This window comes from Electrophorus electricus, chromosome 25, assembly GCF_013358815.1.
Source record: "Electrophorus electricus isolate fEleEle1 chromosome 25, fEleEle1.pri, whole genome shotgun sequence".
Lineage (NCBI taxonomy): Eukaryota > Metazoa > Chordata > Actinopteri > Gymnotiformes > Gymnotidae > Electrophorus > Electrophorus electricus.
This window is the reverse complement of record NC_049559.1, coordinates 4,321,000-4,336,565: the sequence shown is the minus strand read 5'-3', so window position 1 is coordinate 4,336,565 and position 15,566 is coordinate 4,321,000. Positions and strand designations below refer to the sequence as shown.

The 15,566-nt window shown below is 40.5% G+C and overlaps 3 protein-coding genes and 1 non-coding gene across 9 annotated transcripts; 1 reads left to right on the top strand and 3 right to left on the bottom strand.

Moving 5' to 3' along the window:
* Positions 1-952: 952 nt before the first annotated feature.
* Positions 953-4,086, bottom strand: c25h2orf69 (chromosome 25 C2orf69 homolog). Its single transcript, XM_027006806.2, has 2 exons — positions 3,788-4,086; positions 953-2,765 (listed from the first exon to the last, which is right to left on the bottom strand). Exons 1-2 carry the CDS (start codon positions 4,061-4,063, stop codon positions 2,049-2,051), a joined length of 993 nt encoding a protein of 330 aa, XP_026862607.1. The 5' UTR covers positions 4,064-4,086; the 3' UTR covers positions 953-2,048.
* Positions 4,073-7,984, top strand: ftcdnl1 (formiminotransferase cyclodeaminase N-terminal like 1). Of its 5 annotated transcripts, none has more exons than XM_035522845.1 (7): positions 4,074-4,164; positions 5,736-5,799; positions 5,954-6,068; positions 6,178-6,273; positions 6,367-6,522; positions 6,616-6,804; positions 7,353-7,984. In XM_035522845.1, exons 3-7 carry the CDS (start codon positions 5,957-5,959, stop codon positions 7,790-7,792), a joined length of 993 nt encoding a protein of 330 aa, XP_035378738.1. In that variant the 5' UTR covers positions 4,074-4,164; positions 5,736-5,799; positions 5,954-5,956; the 3' UTR covers positions 7,793-7,984. The 5 variants fall into 5 exon arrangements, with proteins under 5 accessions (XP_026862605.1, XP_035378738.1, XP_026862604.1 ...); XM_027006803.2 differs by having other exon boundaries at positions 5,736-5,805; XM_027006804.2 differs by lacking the exon at positions 5,736-5,799 and having other exon boundaries at positions 4,073-4,164; positions 5,957-6,068.
* Positions 7,985-8,347: 363 nt separating this feature from the next.
* On the bottom strand, positions 8,348-11,569 carry nabp1a (nucleic acid binding protein 1a). Of its 2 annotated transcripts, none has more exons than XM_027006807.2 (6): positions 10,483-11,569; positions 10,066-10,204; positions 9,862-9,933; positions 9,615-9,699; positions 9,227-9,287; positions 8,348-9,067 (listed from the first exon to the last, which is right to left on the bottom strand). In XM_027006807.2, exons 1-6 carry the CDS (start codon positions 10,574-10,576, stop codon positions 8,871-8,873), a joined length of 648 nt encoding a protein of 215 aa, XP_026862608.1. In that variant the 5' UTR covers positions 10,577-11,569; the 3' UTR covers positions 8,348-8,870. The 2 variants fall into 2 exon arrangements, with proteins under 2 accessions (XP_026862608.1, XP_026862609.1); XM_027006808.2 differs by having other exon boundaries at positions 8,348-9,064.
* A 2,004-nt stretch (positions 11,570-13,573) lies between these two features.
* On the bottom strand, positions 13,574-13,655 carry trnas-cga. Its single transcript has one exon. It is a non-coding gene; the product is annotated as a tRNA-Ser (tRNA).
* Positions 13,656-15,566: the final 1,911 nt, after the last annotated feature.

Here is a 15,566-nt window from a genome sequence, read left to right as displayed (position 1 = left end):
TGAAAAAACTCCCTAAGATCACGAGGAAAAAACCTTGAGAGGAACCATGACTCAAAGGGGGGGCCCATCCTCCTCTGACCAATAACCAACACTAAAATAGCACCAATATAACCAATAAAGAGAGAAAAGAATAAGGGAAAAAAAGAAAGAAAGAAGCAATGTTCTGGTTTTCTAGAAGTCCTAGTCTGGTTTTGATGGTGTGTATCCGAAAACCATCGTTCGTGAGGGCCTCATCTACTACTCGTGGCAACTTGTGCTTTATTAAGTAATATTCCCTAAGATGCTCTCCCTGCACTTTTGTGTACTTTTCATCAATAGGAATGTCCTAAATTAGGTGTCTCTTTGGTGTCCATACAACTAGTTTGCATATCTCAAACATAGCATGTGGACCATTTGATTATTTTTTAAATTTCCCATTCTCAGTGTGGATGGTTGTGCAGCTCTACTAAGGACACTGAGGATTTGAATGGGCATTTCACCTCAAGGAGCTGTGAACCATCAAAGATTCCATCTTGGCTGGCTGCTATCCTTGGGTGATCAGAACAGACCACTAGGTACGCTTAACTGCCACTGATGTGACCACAGTGTCCATTTTGTATTGGAAATACATCAACATGGGAGATTGACTTTTTGGTGACCATTGATATATAACAACCAGTCTTCTGCTGGCAAACCAATAAAAATAACTCAAAAAGACATCGGATGATCCATATTTCATCACCTGACACTGCTATGCTAAACGGTCTATAATTAACTGCATTTCTTGTGCTTTAATAAACTGAAATGTGTCAAATTTCCACCACACAGTCTTCTTTATCCTGCTTTCGGTACCCAGTGTTCTACTCCAGCACTGGAAGGACACCAGTGTTCTGCTCATCTCATTTGAGGCCATTTTTCCTTAAAGCACCAGTTCAGACACAATTTGTTCAATAAGAAACAAAGAACCCAGTGCTTAATCATTTAAATAGATGTTACTTTATTATTACGTAAACAGAGCATAAGATAACCAGTACACTTTTAAATACGGGAAATACCATTTTATAAATAAAAGGAATGATATGAAAAACAAAAAAAAAAACCTTTCAGTCCATGTTCTCATGCAGGAACCATCCACCCCCCCCACTCCCACTATGAATTATGAAAAAACGTGGACAAACTCATATTCCTTTAAATTAGTGCATAAACTGCCTAGCAAAGTTATTTGTCCTCCTTGAAAAAAATAGAATAATTGTAGCTATATAATTACAGACTTTATAGTTACATATAATTTAGAGTTCATACATGTACTGTCAGAGAGTTTACTATGCATTTCATGTCACTGCTTAAACAAAGTCTCTCACTCAGTGGGGACTACTAAAACATAAGACCATAAATCTTTCCTTCAGCCATTTTCTCATGTTTAATGATGCACTGGTTACGTATTAAATTTACTTAATGATTTTAGAATGTAAACCTTTCATTTTCAAGTTACACTATCAACTTGACAGCAGAACAAAACTGCATGCAAAACAGCAATGAAACTAAATGGCAGTCTATGCAGCTTAAACAAAACATTACCCAGAACCAAACAAAGAACATTTTCTAAAAACGTTTAGCGAGGGATCAGACCTCAGGGAAAGAATAATTAATTTTACATTCAGTTATGTCATTGCTCAAAGATAAAGGACCTGTGTATAAAGATAGCAGAAATGAAGCTAAAATTAAACACATGCATTCGAGTTTCAGCTGAGATTTTTAGCAGATTTAGTGCTGTATGCTTGTGCGTGTCTCACACATTTGCGGAAAAATGATAGCCCTTAGAACACACAGGAAGAGGTAATTTAAGCAGTGCAAAAATGATTTCTTACTTAACACAGTCTTTTGGATTTTAAATATGCAAACCAAGTATACTCTCTATCCAGAGGTTTGGTCTAAACATATTTAACCTTACATTTTAACAGTCTTTACTTGAGAAGCAGCCAGTGTAGAGCAGAAGCTGTAACTATATTTGTGCTTAGCAATGAAAAGTATTCCACATAAAGGTTTGAAAAAGCAACCCTGCACAATAGTCAGAACTCTTTAATGACCCGGAAGTGATTCTCAATGGAGGCAGGTTCATCCTCAAAGTGCAGCCTGTGGGTCACACAGGCCCCAAGCTCCTCCAGTGTCTTTATGAAGCTCCTGTGCTCCCGCCCCACCCAGGCCCTCATTGGGTCCTGCACCTCATAGGGCGTGACATGGGCGTGCAGGGCCACACCGCTGGTCGCCAGCTCACTCAGAGCACGCTTATCTGTCACCCATGTCTCGCTGCCTCCGGGGTGCCCTCCGTCCAGCCAGTACACGTCCGAGATTCTGTCCAGGAACGGCCGGAGCTCCGAGTCTGCACGGGCCCCAGCTAGCTCGTACACCATCTGGTTGAGCACTACACATCCCTTGCTGAAGCCCACCAAGCTCAGGGAGAAGTCTTGAGGGAGGGGCAGAGGGACAGCAGCGCCCCCTAGGGGAGGCAGGGGATTAGGGAGGCCTGCTTGCTCCATGCCATGACCCACGAGGCCCCTCAGTTGGCGGATGGCCCCATAGTCTGAAGAGTGTTCTGGAGCTCCAAACAAGTTGCTCTCCACAAAGTTCTGGTAGCAGCTGAACTTGTGCAAATACATGTGAGATGCACGGATCACCCAGATATGACGCCCAGGGAAGCGGTTTCCCATGATGAAGGCCACATGCTCCAGGCTCCAGGACAGCCACGGGACTGCCTCGGCCTGCACTGCCATTTCCTGCTGGAAGTTCTGAAGGACAGTGAGAGAAAAATTATATGGTTCGCGCACATGCATATTTAAAGCTGATTACATTTCTTGCAAGAGATATAACAGACTAATGTATGAGTTGGAATGGGTAATAAATTATCCTTTCCTGCTAGTTATTTAGTGGCAGAGTTAACAAATTTACACACAGCACATCAAGAGCGCTTTCAGGGTACAATACCACAGTTATTATTTGACTGGTCATTGATCTCGTTCTTGATGAGCACGTCTGTGATGTTTTTGTCACCAAGTTCCAAGTACTCAGAAGTGAACTGACTGATGGTAACTTGTTCTCTGCACAATGGTGTCATGTATCCAGTGCCATATTTCTAGTTGGCTCTTTTATGGGTAACCTCAAAAAAGGGAAGCAGATGATATGTGCATGTATGTAGAAATGCATATCAGTGTACATATTAAAAGCATCCAGCTAACACCGGGAACCAGATCCCTAATGAAAAAGGCGAATAAAGATTGATAATTCTCACAGCGTATAGGACTCAACTTGCAACTGAATACAAAATGTAAGGTAGCCTATTGGATTAAGTTACATATATATGTGTGTGTGTTTCTCACGATAAACTAGAAACATATTCATCCGAGTATAAACAGCCCTGGCCCAACACAAGCTTAGCATGTAATTAAGCCGCTAGTCTGAAGCGAGCGACCAAAAATAGATGAGATGAATTCAGATGAGACCGAAAAGCGCCTGTGTCCAGTGAGTCTGCATATTTAACGCTGACAGGGCTTCATATGCGTGGCCTACACTGGTTACTTTGTACGCAGTTTTAGCAGTTAACGCTGCTCAGTTAGCTAGCTAGACAGCTATGTAGCGAGATGAGAGTATTATTTATTTAACAGGTTTTAACTAATCATCACACCGAACTAACGCCAGCGAGCTCAACTATAGCTTTCCAGCTATACTGTGTACCAGGACCAGCTCGGGGGCAAAAGGCAAGGATGCTGTTCATTCCAGGTCCGTGTCTCGCTAGATTACGTGTTAAACTAACCTGGATGTCGCCGGGAAAGAATACAACGTGTGCATTTGCACTCTGCAGGCCTTCGGTGTGGTTGTCGCACCGTCCCGGTGTTTCCGCAGCAGGGCTCAGCAGCAAAATGTCATTTCTGCGGTGCTGTTCGTAGCCGGGGACGCCGGAGAGTCGCAGAAGTCTCCCTGTAGTCCTACACAGCCCTGGTGGTTCCGACGAAGTCCCAAATGTAGTGCTCATCGTGTGGGCCAGCGCAACGAGCGATAATCTACTTACAGCCGAGCGGATATTCACCATGGGCGGAATGGGTCTGTGCGCAGTAACGTGCTCACGATCTGCAGCCAAACACAGCCCCAAACCCTCCGCATCACTGCCGTATCTACTGCCGTATCTGCAAGGTCAGTAAAAATACTTCAAGGTTTGTTTATTAGGCTGCCTAATCCGCCACAGTCTGTAGTCTACTTTAAGCAGTATTTGCTACACAACATTAAATTATGGCTCAAGTTTTGTTCACTCACACAAAAAGATATTTGTGGTGCCCGCACCCCAACGAGCCAAATCACGAGGGGTTTAAGGTCTTGCGCAAGATGAACTTCAGCCTGGCAGATGTTTGTTTTAACTGACGTATCCTTCGAAACTCAGTTAGAGTGACATGTAAGGCATGTGCCAAGAAACAGACGCATAGTTTTGCTATAAAGATTGACCGTGTTGATTTGTAAATCTGCATGGCGGAAATAAACGTTCATCGCTATGTAACCGCGTTAGTAGGGCTGCGTGTACCCAACTCGACGCTACTTACACAAGAGTAAGACACCAACATACTTAGATACTGTTACACGAGGAAGAAACGGAATTGTACAATCATTGAAATGAAAACATTTTAATTTCTTTTGCAAAATCGATTTTCGTTTGCAATAAGCTATTTTTGTATCCTACTGAAAATGGGGCGACGGTGTTCGTTGAGAGTGCAAATACTGTAGTATAGGTTATTGTACATGTTTTACAAATGACGTTAGAGCTGGTACATGCTGATTTGTTTTAAATATTTGTTTTAAACTAGTTTTAAATATTCTTACATTTATGAGAACATTTTCCTCTAACATTCTTGATGGAAAGTGTAAGTAAAAAGTCATGGTGTTTTATAATTTTATAAAGCCAATTTTTTAGTTTACCTAAATTATCTACACATTTGTTAACAGCAAATAGAATAGAAACTAGTAAGAAAGCAATGAAATTATCCAACAGCTTTCTATCTATTCCCACACATCACCTCTATGTATGGGATAAGTGTGGAGGAAAGAACAGGGATTTTTCGCTAGAAACATCTGCACTTGTAAGCAAGTTGGACTTTGTCTAAATACCTCAGAAGTTATTTCTTTGCCCTCCCTATCTAACTCTTTTACTCTATGATGGAAGATGATGTCCATGAAGCCACCTTGCTGGCTGTTCCAGTAACAGAGGAGGCGGGAGAAGCTGTTTCAAACCATTGGATGCATGAGTGGACTCTACCCAGGACGTGTCTGCAGATGTTAAACTGACAGCACTACAGGCAGCGCCAGAGAGGACAGAAAACATGAGGGGAAGCTGTGTGCAAATATAGGCCAAGTCAAATGAATGAAATTAAACACAAAACCACGCTTCATTAAACAGCTATAAAAGCTTCCCACTCTTCATTCTGGATGGTATAATTGTATGGGTGCATATATTATGATGTTGCATGCAACATTTAAAAAGGCCTTTCACTGATCTCTACTTTTAGGCAAAACTATATTGTGCAACAAGTATAAGTCAGTTATCACTGTTCAGTCCTGGGTATGAGTAGCCACTACGAGACTGAGAGTTGCATTCATAATTTGTGGCCTTAAACTGTGATCTGCTGCCATGTGTATGAAGGGCATGCTTTTAAGGGATTTATGAGCGTATCTGTTTCAAGCATCACAGCTTGTTTGGTTCATTCCTCCTGCTCTAGGTATTCTTCCAGGGACACACAGGAGTGAGATGCATCCTGAGATGCATGTATACTCACAACACAGGTCCAGGTTTATTGTTTCCTCCCAGTCACATGTTCAGGGGTGTGGCTGACTACCTAAACACACACAAAAAAATAGTGACTGGAAGTGTTTTGAACCACTTCCACAATTTTTGTAACTGTGAAACAAATGTAAATTCAGCTTTTTATTGTTTCAGAAGATGGCCTTTGCACTTGGTCGCCGGTTGGTGACCTGCCTTCTTAATGTGTCTGAGGCTCGCCAAAAAGATTTAGTGGAGAAGGTGGCTCAGGCCGCCATCACTGACCAACATGGTGAGGATGCTGCACTAATGCTTCATGGCAGAGCAGCACTATGCACATATACAGACTCCATCTTAGTCACGCAAAGACTTACTTTTGATTTCTACCATCTGTTCCTCAGGAGGAAGACGAAAGGACACCACCATTCTAAACATATTCAGTGACTATGACTACAACCGTTCTGTCATCACAATTGTGGCAAACATTGAGCTAATCAGTAAGTCATCTGAATGCATCTTTCCTCAACCTTCCAGGTTTCGGTCTGTTAGGTGGTATTTTTATTTGGTATTTGTGGTTCTGAACGTTATAGGGGAGGCAGTTCTCGCGGCGTGTGAGAGGGCATGTGAACTGATTGACATGAATGCACATGGAGGGGTTCACCCAGCGATGGGGGCTGTGGACCTAGTGCCCCTGTATCCTCTGGGAGAAGACGTGGGTTTGGAGGAGTGTGGGAAAGAGGCTCGGGGTGAGACACAAAAATCACATTACCTGGTAATTGATTAAAGAACACAAATAACATCATATTCAGCATCTCACATACATGTTTGTTTCTGTCCAGCTCTAGCCACTGCTCTGACTGAGCGCGTACTGGGCACCAGCGTATTTTTATTTGGCTGGGCAGACGTTCCACTGCACCGTGGTCTCGCCCAGAGGAGAAAAGAACTTGGCTGGTTCCGGAAGGTTCCTAGCATAGCTGCCGTCTTGCCGGATGTTGGACCACAGCCCACAAGAAGATATGGAATAACAGGTGAGAACTTTGGTTCTGTGGGAAAGGTAGTATTATAATATCAGTCCTAAAATGTCTGTTTGACACCCTGAGTTTGGCTGGAAGTAGTGGGCAAAGTCCGTCAGCCCTGTTGCGGAATCGTCAAGGCGTTTCATCACCCGAGGTGGTCTAACAGTTCAAGGGTGGTGGAAAAATTCCTATGCGTTTAATCTCCCATCTCTATGAGGTCATGAAACACATCACATGACATTCACTCAAGTCTTAAAAGTCTGAATTGGTGTGAAACTGTCAGGGTTGAGATGTTAAAATGTCCCTGTAAGTGATCATCACTGACAGTATTCCCCAATGCTCTATACCATTACTCTACACTATAGTCACAGAGATACTTACTGGCTAGATATGGTAGTATCTAGTGTAATTGTTTTATACAGCAACACTCACCAAGCCTCCTAGCAGAAATATCTTCCCCTATAAGGACTAAAGAAAGTATATCTCTATTAGGATGGTGGAAGACTACTCCCCCATGCCTAAAGCTGCACACAAAATCAAGAAAAACCCTCTTCCTGTAGGTGTTGGTGCCAGCCCTTATGTGATGACCTGCAATGTAACCATGGATACCCAGGACCTCACCATTGGCCGGGATGTGGCAGCAGCCATCCGAGAGTCAAGTCCTGGCGGGATCCCAGGAGTCCAGGTCATAGCCTTGCCTCATGAAGGCACTGTAGAAATTGCCTGCAACGTAGAAAGTGTGGGAGAAAGACCCTCACCTGGTCTGGCTGCTGGCATGGAACCCTGGCCAGAGTTTAGCATCGGTGATCAAACATTCTGCCATGCGCCAGCCTCTCTTATCGCTGCCTATGTCAAGCGCTTGGCTGGCCACCATGGGGTGGTCACTAAAGGCACAGCACTGGTAGGGTTCACACCACAAAAATGTAAGGCCCTAGCTGAGCAAGCTCTCACTCAGGGCATCAGAGAGTTCTGGAAAGAGTTGCAAAGTGTGCAAATGTGATTATGGGACATGGGAAGTGTATATTTCCCTTTTTTTGCTGCAAGTAGAGGGGGCAGCAAAACAAAAGTTGGGCACTATTTATGAATGTTTACACATACACAAGTTACAGTTGGTTCCTCAGCTAAAAGGATTAAAAAGTTACAGAAGTATATTTGACATAAAAAAAATAAATAAAGCATCAAATTTATCATGCTTCAGTGATATGTATTGATCTTTCACTTATGCATATTTTACAAATATGGTTTAAAACTTGCAAAATAGAGATTGGAAGATTATGAAACATCATAAGTGGGTAGGGTATGTTGGAACAGCTTTTAACAAAGGTTTTAATTAGAACCATTTCTAGAATTAGCCATTTTCCTATATCTGTACATCGCAGTTACAGGTAATAAAGTTAAGCTATTTGGGTTCTAGTAGTAGATGCTGGGCACAGCCCTGTCTACCATGACCCCCCTAGCTTTCCCAGGCACACTAACTGCCTATAGACTAGTGATCATTTTTAAACTGCACATGCTAGTTTGTGTGTAACATAAAACGCATACAAACTTAACAGGATTTCTTATTTTCTAGTTTATTCCTAATTAAATAAACCTAAGTGTCGGAATCAAACTATCACCTCTTTCACACAGTCACTTTTGGTATGTTTTTTGGCCAAGGGGATAAAACCCCAGTTAAAAAAAAAAAAAGAAAAAAAAAAAAAAGCAGCCAGTAGAATCAGGGTACATGCCTGCCATAGCAGACAACCACTCCTGAATTACAAGACAGTACGTGTTCACTAGAGATTAAATGAAGAAAGTGCATCAAGTGTTCAAGTAGGGTGTATAGTTTTCCCACAACACATTTAGGGAAGGGATGTGGAAACCATGTCGAAAAGACCAGCACTGTGTGGTGATTTAAAACAAACTGGCATAACTCCAGCAGCTGTAGCTGTTCTACACCATTACAGTCTTGGGTGATGACAGTCTGCTGATGGGACTAATACAAGACTCAATTGGCAGTTACATTGCAGAAATATTCAAGCTTGGTGAGGATCTGGAAGAGGGGGTGGGACCAGGACAGTGGTTACACAATCAGGGTCTCATCTCTTTGAAGCTCGTCTGGGATCCCTGCCGTTGCTGATGGTGACTGACGGTTTGGGTGGGGCAGGGACTGCCCCTGCGGTCACTGGTGGTGGGCCATTGCCTAGTACACGCCCATTGGTTCTTCCAGGAGCGCCGAAATTTGGAGGAACAGGGGCAGCACTATTGGGAAACGTCTGCATGGCCCCGTTTCCTGCTAGTCAAAACCATTTCAAATAAGTCTGGAATCAAATATCACTGTTTAACTGTTCATAAGAGTGTTTTGGCAACATTGCAATGTAGCAATTGCATGCCAATACAAGGAAAGCATTAAAAGATTCTAACAAAAAAAAAAAAAAAAAAAAAGTTCCATTACCTGCCTGTCCAGGAGTGCCCACGTTTTGATTTGGTGGAGAATTTCCACGCTGTTCTTTACCCTGAGGGGAAAAGGGAGAGATTAGCAACTGAGCAGCTTCACAACAGGAAATATCCAAACTGCCATACTGTCAGTTCAGTACCCACTTCAACTCAAACTGCAACAGCCACCCAAAATCAAATATTTAATTAGTGCAATTCACTAAAGACTGCCACAAGTCTATTTTTTTTAATCAGTGCAAATATTTGATTGCTCTGAAAATCTGATTTTTTGTTTAAGATGAAATGGAAAAGAAATACATTTCCCCCCCATGTAATGAAACCATAAATGATAAAGCACACATTAAAATGTGCTAGCAGTTGGCACTGCCTTATGAATAAAACCTTACCCCTTTGTTCTGTTGGTTGGCTTGGGCTAGCAGCTCAGGATTTGGTTCACTGAAATTTGGAACCTCTGAATACACCATGCAGAATCTGGAGGAGCAGTAAACTAGGTTGCAACACCATTCCACAGATCTCTCATGAATAAACAGACAAATGTCAAATTATCCATAATTCCAGCCAGTTTAGAAACATTAATTCAAGATCAACATTCAAACTAAAGTGTCCTCGGATGGGATGTGAGCCACTGCTTACTCTCCAATTTTCTGTAGGTCTCCACCTCGGCCAGTGTACAGGGTAAGACAGCCCTTCCATATAGAAGCATAACTACAAAGAGGGGAAAACTTCACATGCAGCAGCACATACAAAATGCATCATTTGGCCAAATACTAAACTAAACAGTAAAGTCAACACAAGTTATCGTTATGATCCGCAAAGTGTGCATTAAAAAGGCATTACCCTCGTGTAAGGCGAATGATGTCCCCTGGCTGAATGAGGCTACCCAGTTCATCCCAAACAGAGATGGCGATACTTCCGCTCTTATCAGCCACTTTACAAGAGCGCACTTCATGACCGTCTTTTGTCTTGGTTACGCGACCTAGAAGTGAAAGCACACCAGGTGACAGCAGTCCTGTCGCATTTTAACATTCAAATTCCAAGCCACAATGAAATACAGAAGAGAAAGCCACCGGATGTTAATACAAGCGAGAAAAGCAGCCGGGAAAACACATTAGTCAAGTTCACAGGAATCGGCCAAGTCACCAAAGCTGAACATCGATCCCACTGTCACTTTAAGGCGGATGGGGGAAAAAAAAAAAAGAAGAAACAGCTAGCCAATTTGTCATGAGAAGCACATCATTCGGTAGCACAACTTACCTATTTCCAAAACTATAAAGACGATGTTTAGATTTTTCGATCCTGGTTTCACGTCTTTTATCAAAACCACCGCTTCGTTGGAAATATTCGACATTTCTGGAGCGCTAGCGAGGCTAGCTTAAGGCTAACGCGACACAAAGCAGCATTCGGTATAGCTAGCGCCCCGGCTAGCTAAACGACAAACCAGTCGCGAAGGTAAATCTGTGGCGAGCCAAGATTGTCTCCAAACTTGTTAATTTGGCTCTTTAATCAAATCGGTCCGACCGATACGTCCTTATTGTGAGATAGCTACGAAACTTTAGAAACTGGTAAACGTTAGCCAAGTCACTGTATGAGGCAGTGTGCTTTACATCAAAGTCATCGAGCCATGTTATGAAAGGGGAAATCTTTTTAAAACTGATTTTAAACTAGACAAAAAGCTATTCCTTTTTTAAAAAAATGCTATTAATCAGAACTGTAACCCTCCGGCATTTTCTGGGAAAAACAAGCAGGCCGTTTGAACGCGGATAAAATGACATTAAAAGTAGCGAGCCATGCCAGGGTGATGCCTACGCACCGCTTTACCGCGACAATGTAACGAGTTTAAATGTAGCCAGCGCTGGATTTCCGCCACAGTTCTAGATAATGTCCTCCGACTGCATCTCACTCCCTGGGTGTCTTACACAATGAAAGCGGTGATGGTCACAATAGATTTGGTAGCCAACTACAGCTAGGTTAGCTAGACGAAAATGTATTTCTATACTTTCAGATACTTTAGGTTGTTAACAAAGATGATTGTTGCACCATCAGCCAAACAACGTCTTAAAAGCGATGAAACTACTGATCTATTTTACGCGTTCAAAAAGCTCAGCTAGCAAACTTTTTCCTTTAGTTAAAAGTCTGGCATTCAGCCATTCATAAACTCGCTGATGGGTGTTAGGATTAAATAGCTGATTAAACAATTTACCTAAGGGTTCCTATATGTGAGGTACTACAAACATACGAGCATATCAAAACCTGACCTCGGCAAAGAAAAATAAGGAAAGAAAAGAGAGGGGGGAGAAAAGCCCTTCGTCCCTTTCATATTCTCACTATCTACTTCCCTAACAAAGCGCTAGAACAACGCCAACGTGTGTGCGACGGTTCTTATATATATAGCGACGAAACCATTATTCTGCAAAATAGGGGGAACTGCAATGTATGGATGGCATTGAATAAAATAGATGGTATTTACCGGGAGAATTTGTAAATTACATTTGTTTAAAAAAACATTATATACATCTGTTTGAATGCGTTTGTTTGCATATTAGAATGAAACACACAATGTACAATACACGTAAATCATTGGTGCTTTCCGTGTTCGTGTTACAATGATCTCGATATCTGATTGGTCACAACAAGGAATGTGGCCGCATGGAAAGAAAACAGCTACATACCATTTCCGTGTCCTGTTGACGTGTAATGCGGTTTGATTATAACTACAGTTCTTAAATGTTTGTAGCGATATCCAGATGTATTTATTTATTTATTTATTTATTTATTTTTGCTTCGAGCGTATTCTGTTGTAAGATGAGCTGAATTAATGCTAATGTTTTGCACAACAGTGTCTCGCATACAGGCTGTATGGTTTATACGGCCGTCTGATCGGTAAAAGATTACGAGATTACGGGTTTATATGGCCTACATAGGATTGACAATTTATCAGCAAATGGCCAAATGTGGATGCACCTAGAACTCCCCTCCTTTTAAAGTTAGGCTAAAGTTATTTTCTTCATAGGAAGATTAGAGAAATCATTCCAGAAAACCAGTAGATAAAAAGGAGAGATTATGAATGGTTTCATCATAACGTTGACAAAAAGAGTAATGTGACAGAAGGATTACATTTAGAAAGTGTATAGTTTACTGTGGAACAATTATAAATTTTCACTATCAGGAAATGCATCAAAAACTAATATTTTAGGGAATCTGGAAGGGAATATTTTCCTATAAAATCTGCTTAGGTAAACAAAATTCCATTACTGCCAAAGAGTTGGCTAACTATAACAATATTCTTTTCAACTTGTTTTGGATAAGATAAACATGCATTTTTTAAAAGTATGATATCCTTATTCTTTATGAAATATGTATGTGATGAAAAACTGTCATTGTATAAGAGAGACCAACAAGATAGCACTTGCTTCTCAAAACTGGTTAATGCCATCTTGTATTTTACTATTTTTTTTAATCAAAGGAGTTCTAGTTTTCCATAAGCACTTAACTGTTAGTTTATCAATTTTTCCAGACGACAGGGAGAACATCCATAACAGTTGCAGGATACACAACACAAGTAAAATCCTGACACCTGATATAGTATATCTCTACTATACATGTTTAGAAATATCTATACTTTATCTTTATTTAGAAATATCTATACTATAGTGTATACTATAGTATATACTTTAGATGTTTAGAAATTAAAGGCTACAGTATGACAAATCTATATAGATATGTCATACTGTAGCCATTAATTACATTTTCTTTGGATGATGAAAAAACAGGTTCAAAATTGGATAGTCTTTTCCTGTTCTTTACATATTGTGATATCCAAGTATTTCACTTCCAGTTTTGACTGGAATACCGCAGATTAATAAATGGTGCACTTAAACAGGTAGTAATTCGCATTTCTTGATATTAAAGTGGGATATACACCAGAAAAGATCTTAATGGCGTTTAAAGCGCGCTATACGAGATAAACGATGCTTCTACAGATAAGGCGCACAACGCGAGTACATGAAGGACGTTGCAGTGCGGTAGGTTAGCCTTCATGGCCGATACTGTCTAAATGGCGTTTGTACAAGGCACGAGTAGCTGCCTTGCAGCTGCAAATATGCAGCCACACACGAGTTTGACGTCTCTGAATAAAGATAACGTGCCAGTCTTAGATTCATCGCAACAATCAGACGATTTCCTTATGCTTGTTACAGTGCTGACCTTTTAAACGCTAAGGTCAGACTGTTTTAAATCACGTTTGTGAAGTGTAATGGAGTGCCGTGATTTTAATTGCGGCCATATGTGTTATATTGTAACAATGTTTACGTTGTTGATATCACAACCACGCATAAAAAAGTGACGTCGTCACGAACAGGATTCGAACCTGTGCGGGGAAACCCCATTGGATTTCGAGTCCAACGCCTTAACCTCTCGGCCACCGTGACGCCGGCATCATCTCTAGCAAGCTGCTTAATATAGGTCTATAACAGTCTTATATTGTACATACATATTCATATATATATATATATATATATAGCTAACATTAATCCAGTTCAGCTGCCTTGTGACGGTTTTAAGGTAAGGTTAAACACTTTAGGCTAGCTAGCTGGCTAAATTTGCAGCTTTTAGTTTAATGGTTGTAGGATTCATTATAAAAACAGAAATTGTAATAAAATAGTTATTATTAGCTTAGTTATTATTAGCTTAGTTTCCCACAAAAGTTAAAAACACCAGTGCAATGCAAAATAATTTGAGCTCGCTAGCTAGCGATACCTTACATGGTCACAAGATGGCGCTCGAACATGCTGTGGACTATTTTATATTCGTTTCTATGTGCTCGTCACAAACACGAGCTTCGCAGCTTTCTTGCGGTTGAAAGTAACTCAACACTTCAAAGCCGTTTATTAATTATTTCCAGAGTTGTGTAGAAGTAAAAGTAGTCATTTAAATGATTACTAAAGTAAAAATAAGAAAGAATCTGTTAAAAATACTACTCAAGTAGCGAGTTACTTCATTGGAACTCATTTAATAACACCGGGCAAAAAAAAAGCGTTATATAAAAGCATGAATGTTCTCGTAGTTCCTTTTACACTGAATTTCAAATCAGTTTTAAAAATTCTCTTTTAGTCATGTTTTTAAGGGAAAGTACATATGACTTCTTCATAAATAAGGCTGTTGTTACACATAAAATATGTAGTCTTGTATAGGTGTATGAATTTGGCACCAGGAACATGTCTTTAGTTCACAGCAGTAGTGTGCCAGCACAGAGGGGCTCCACTTTCCATATGCCTATTACACAGAATGATATGTGTAGGTAATCGGTCCTAAACTATTTGTTCCAGCCAACTAGAAGCAATTTGGTAGATAACGTCTGCCAAATGCCATACATGCACACGTAAATATAATGGTCTATAACAGTCTTATATTGTACATACATATTCATATATATATATATATATATATAGCTAACATTAATCCAGTTCAGCTGCCTTGTGACGGTTTTAAGGTAAGGTTAAACACTTTAGGCTAGCTAGCTGGCTAAATTTGCAGCTTTTAGTTTAATGGTTGTAGGATTCATTATAAAAACAGAAATTGTAATAAAATAGTTATTATTAGCTTAGTTATTATTAGCTTAGTTTCCCACAAAAGTTAAAAACACCAGTGCAATGCAAAATAATTTGAGCTCGCTAGCTAGCGATACCTTACATGGTCACAAGATGGCGCTCGAACATGCTGTGGACTATTTTATATTCGTTTCTATGTGCTCGTCACAAACACGAGCTTCGCAGCTTTCTTGCGGTTGAAAGTAACTCAACACTTCAAAGCCGTTTATTAATTATTTCCAGAGTTGTGTAGAAGTAAAAGTAGTCATTTAAATGATTACTAAAGTAAAAATAAGAAAGAATCTGTTAAAAATACTACTCAAGTAGCGAGTTACTTCATTGGAACTCATTTAATAACACCGGGCAAAAAAAAAGCGTTATATAAAAGCATGAATGTTCTCGTAGTTCCTTTTACACTGAATTTCAAATCAGTTTTTAAAAATTCTCTTTTAGTCATGTTTTTAAGGGAAAGTACATATGACTTCTTCATAAATAAGGCTGTTGTTACACATAAAATATGTAGTCTTGTATAGGTGTATGAATTTGGCACCAGGAACATGTCTTTAGTTCACAGCAGTAGTGTGCCAGCACAGAGGGGCTCCACTTTCCATATGCCTATTACACAGAATGATATGTGTAGGTAATCGGTCCTAAACTATTTGTTCCAGCCAACTAGAAGCAATTTGGTAGATAACGTCTGCCAAATGCCATACATGCACACGTAAATATAATGGGTAAATACATCTGAAAACA

What these genes read in the sequence shown, in the direction of transcription:
- c25h2orf69 (XM_027006806.2), bottom strand. Translation starts at nt 4,063, where the DNA reads ATGGTGAATATCCGCTCGGCTGTAAGTAGATTATCGCTCGTTGCGCTG. An exon ending in TCTTTCCCGGCGACATCCAG is followed by an intron (nt 2,766 to 3,787) that starts GTTAGTTTAACA and finishes ACTGTCCTTCAG; the next exon opens with AACTTCCAGCAGGAAATGGC.
- ftcdnl1 (XM_027006804.2), top strand. Translation starts at nt 5,957, where the DNA reads ATGGCCTTTGCACTTGGTCGCCGGTTGGTGACCTGCCTTCTTAATGTG. An exon ending in GTGTGGGAAAGAGGCTCGGG is followed by an intron (nt 6,523 to 6,615) that starts GTGAGACACAAA and finishes GTTTCTGTCCAG; the next exon opens with CTCTAGCCACTGCTCTGACT. An exon ending in AAGAAGATATGGAATAACAG is followed by an intron (nt 6,805 to 7,352) that starts GTGAGAACTTTG and finishes CTCTTCCTGTAG; the next exon opens with GTGTTGGTGCCAGCCCTTAT.
- nabp1a (XM_027006807.2), bottom strand. Translation starts at nt 10,576, where the DNA reads ATGTCGAATATTTCCAACGAAGCGGTGGTTTTGATAAAAGACGTGAAA. An exon ending in CCAACCAACAGAACAAAGGG is followed by an intron (nt 9,288 to 9,614) that starts GTAAGGTTTTAT and finishes TTTTCCCCTCAG; the next exon opens with GGTAAAGAACAGCGTGGAAA. An exon ending in GGGCACTCCTGGACAGGCAG is followed by an intron (nt 9,068 to 9,226) that starts GTAATGGAACTT and finishes GGTTTTGACTAG; the next exon opens with CAGGAAACGGGGCCATGCAG.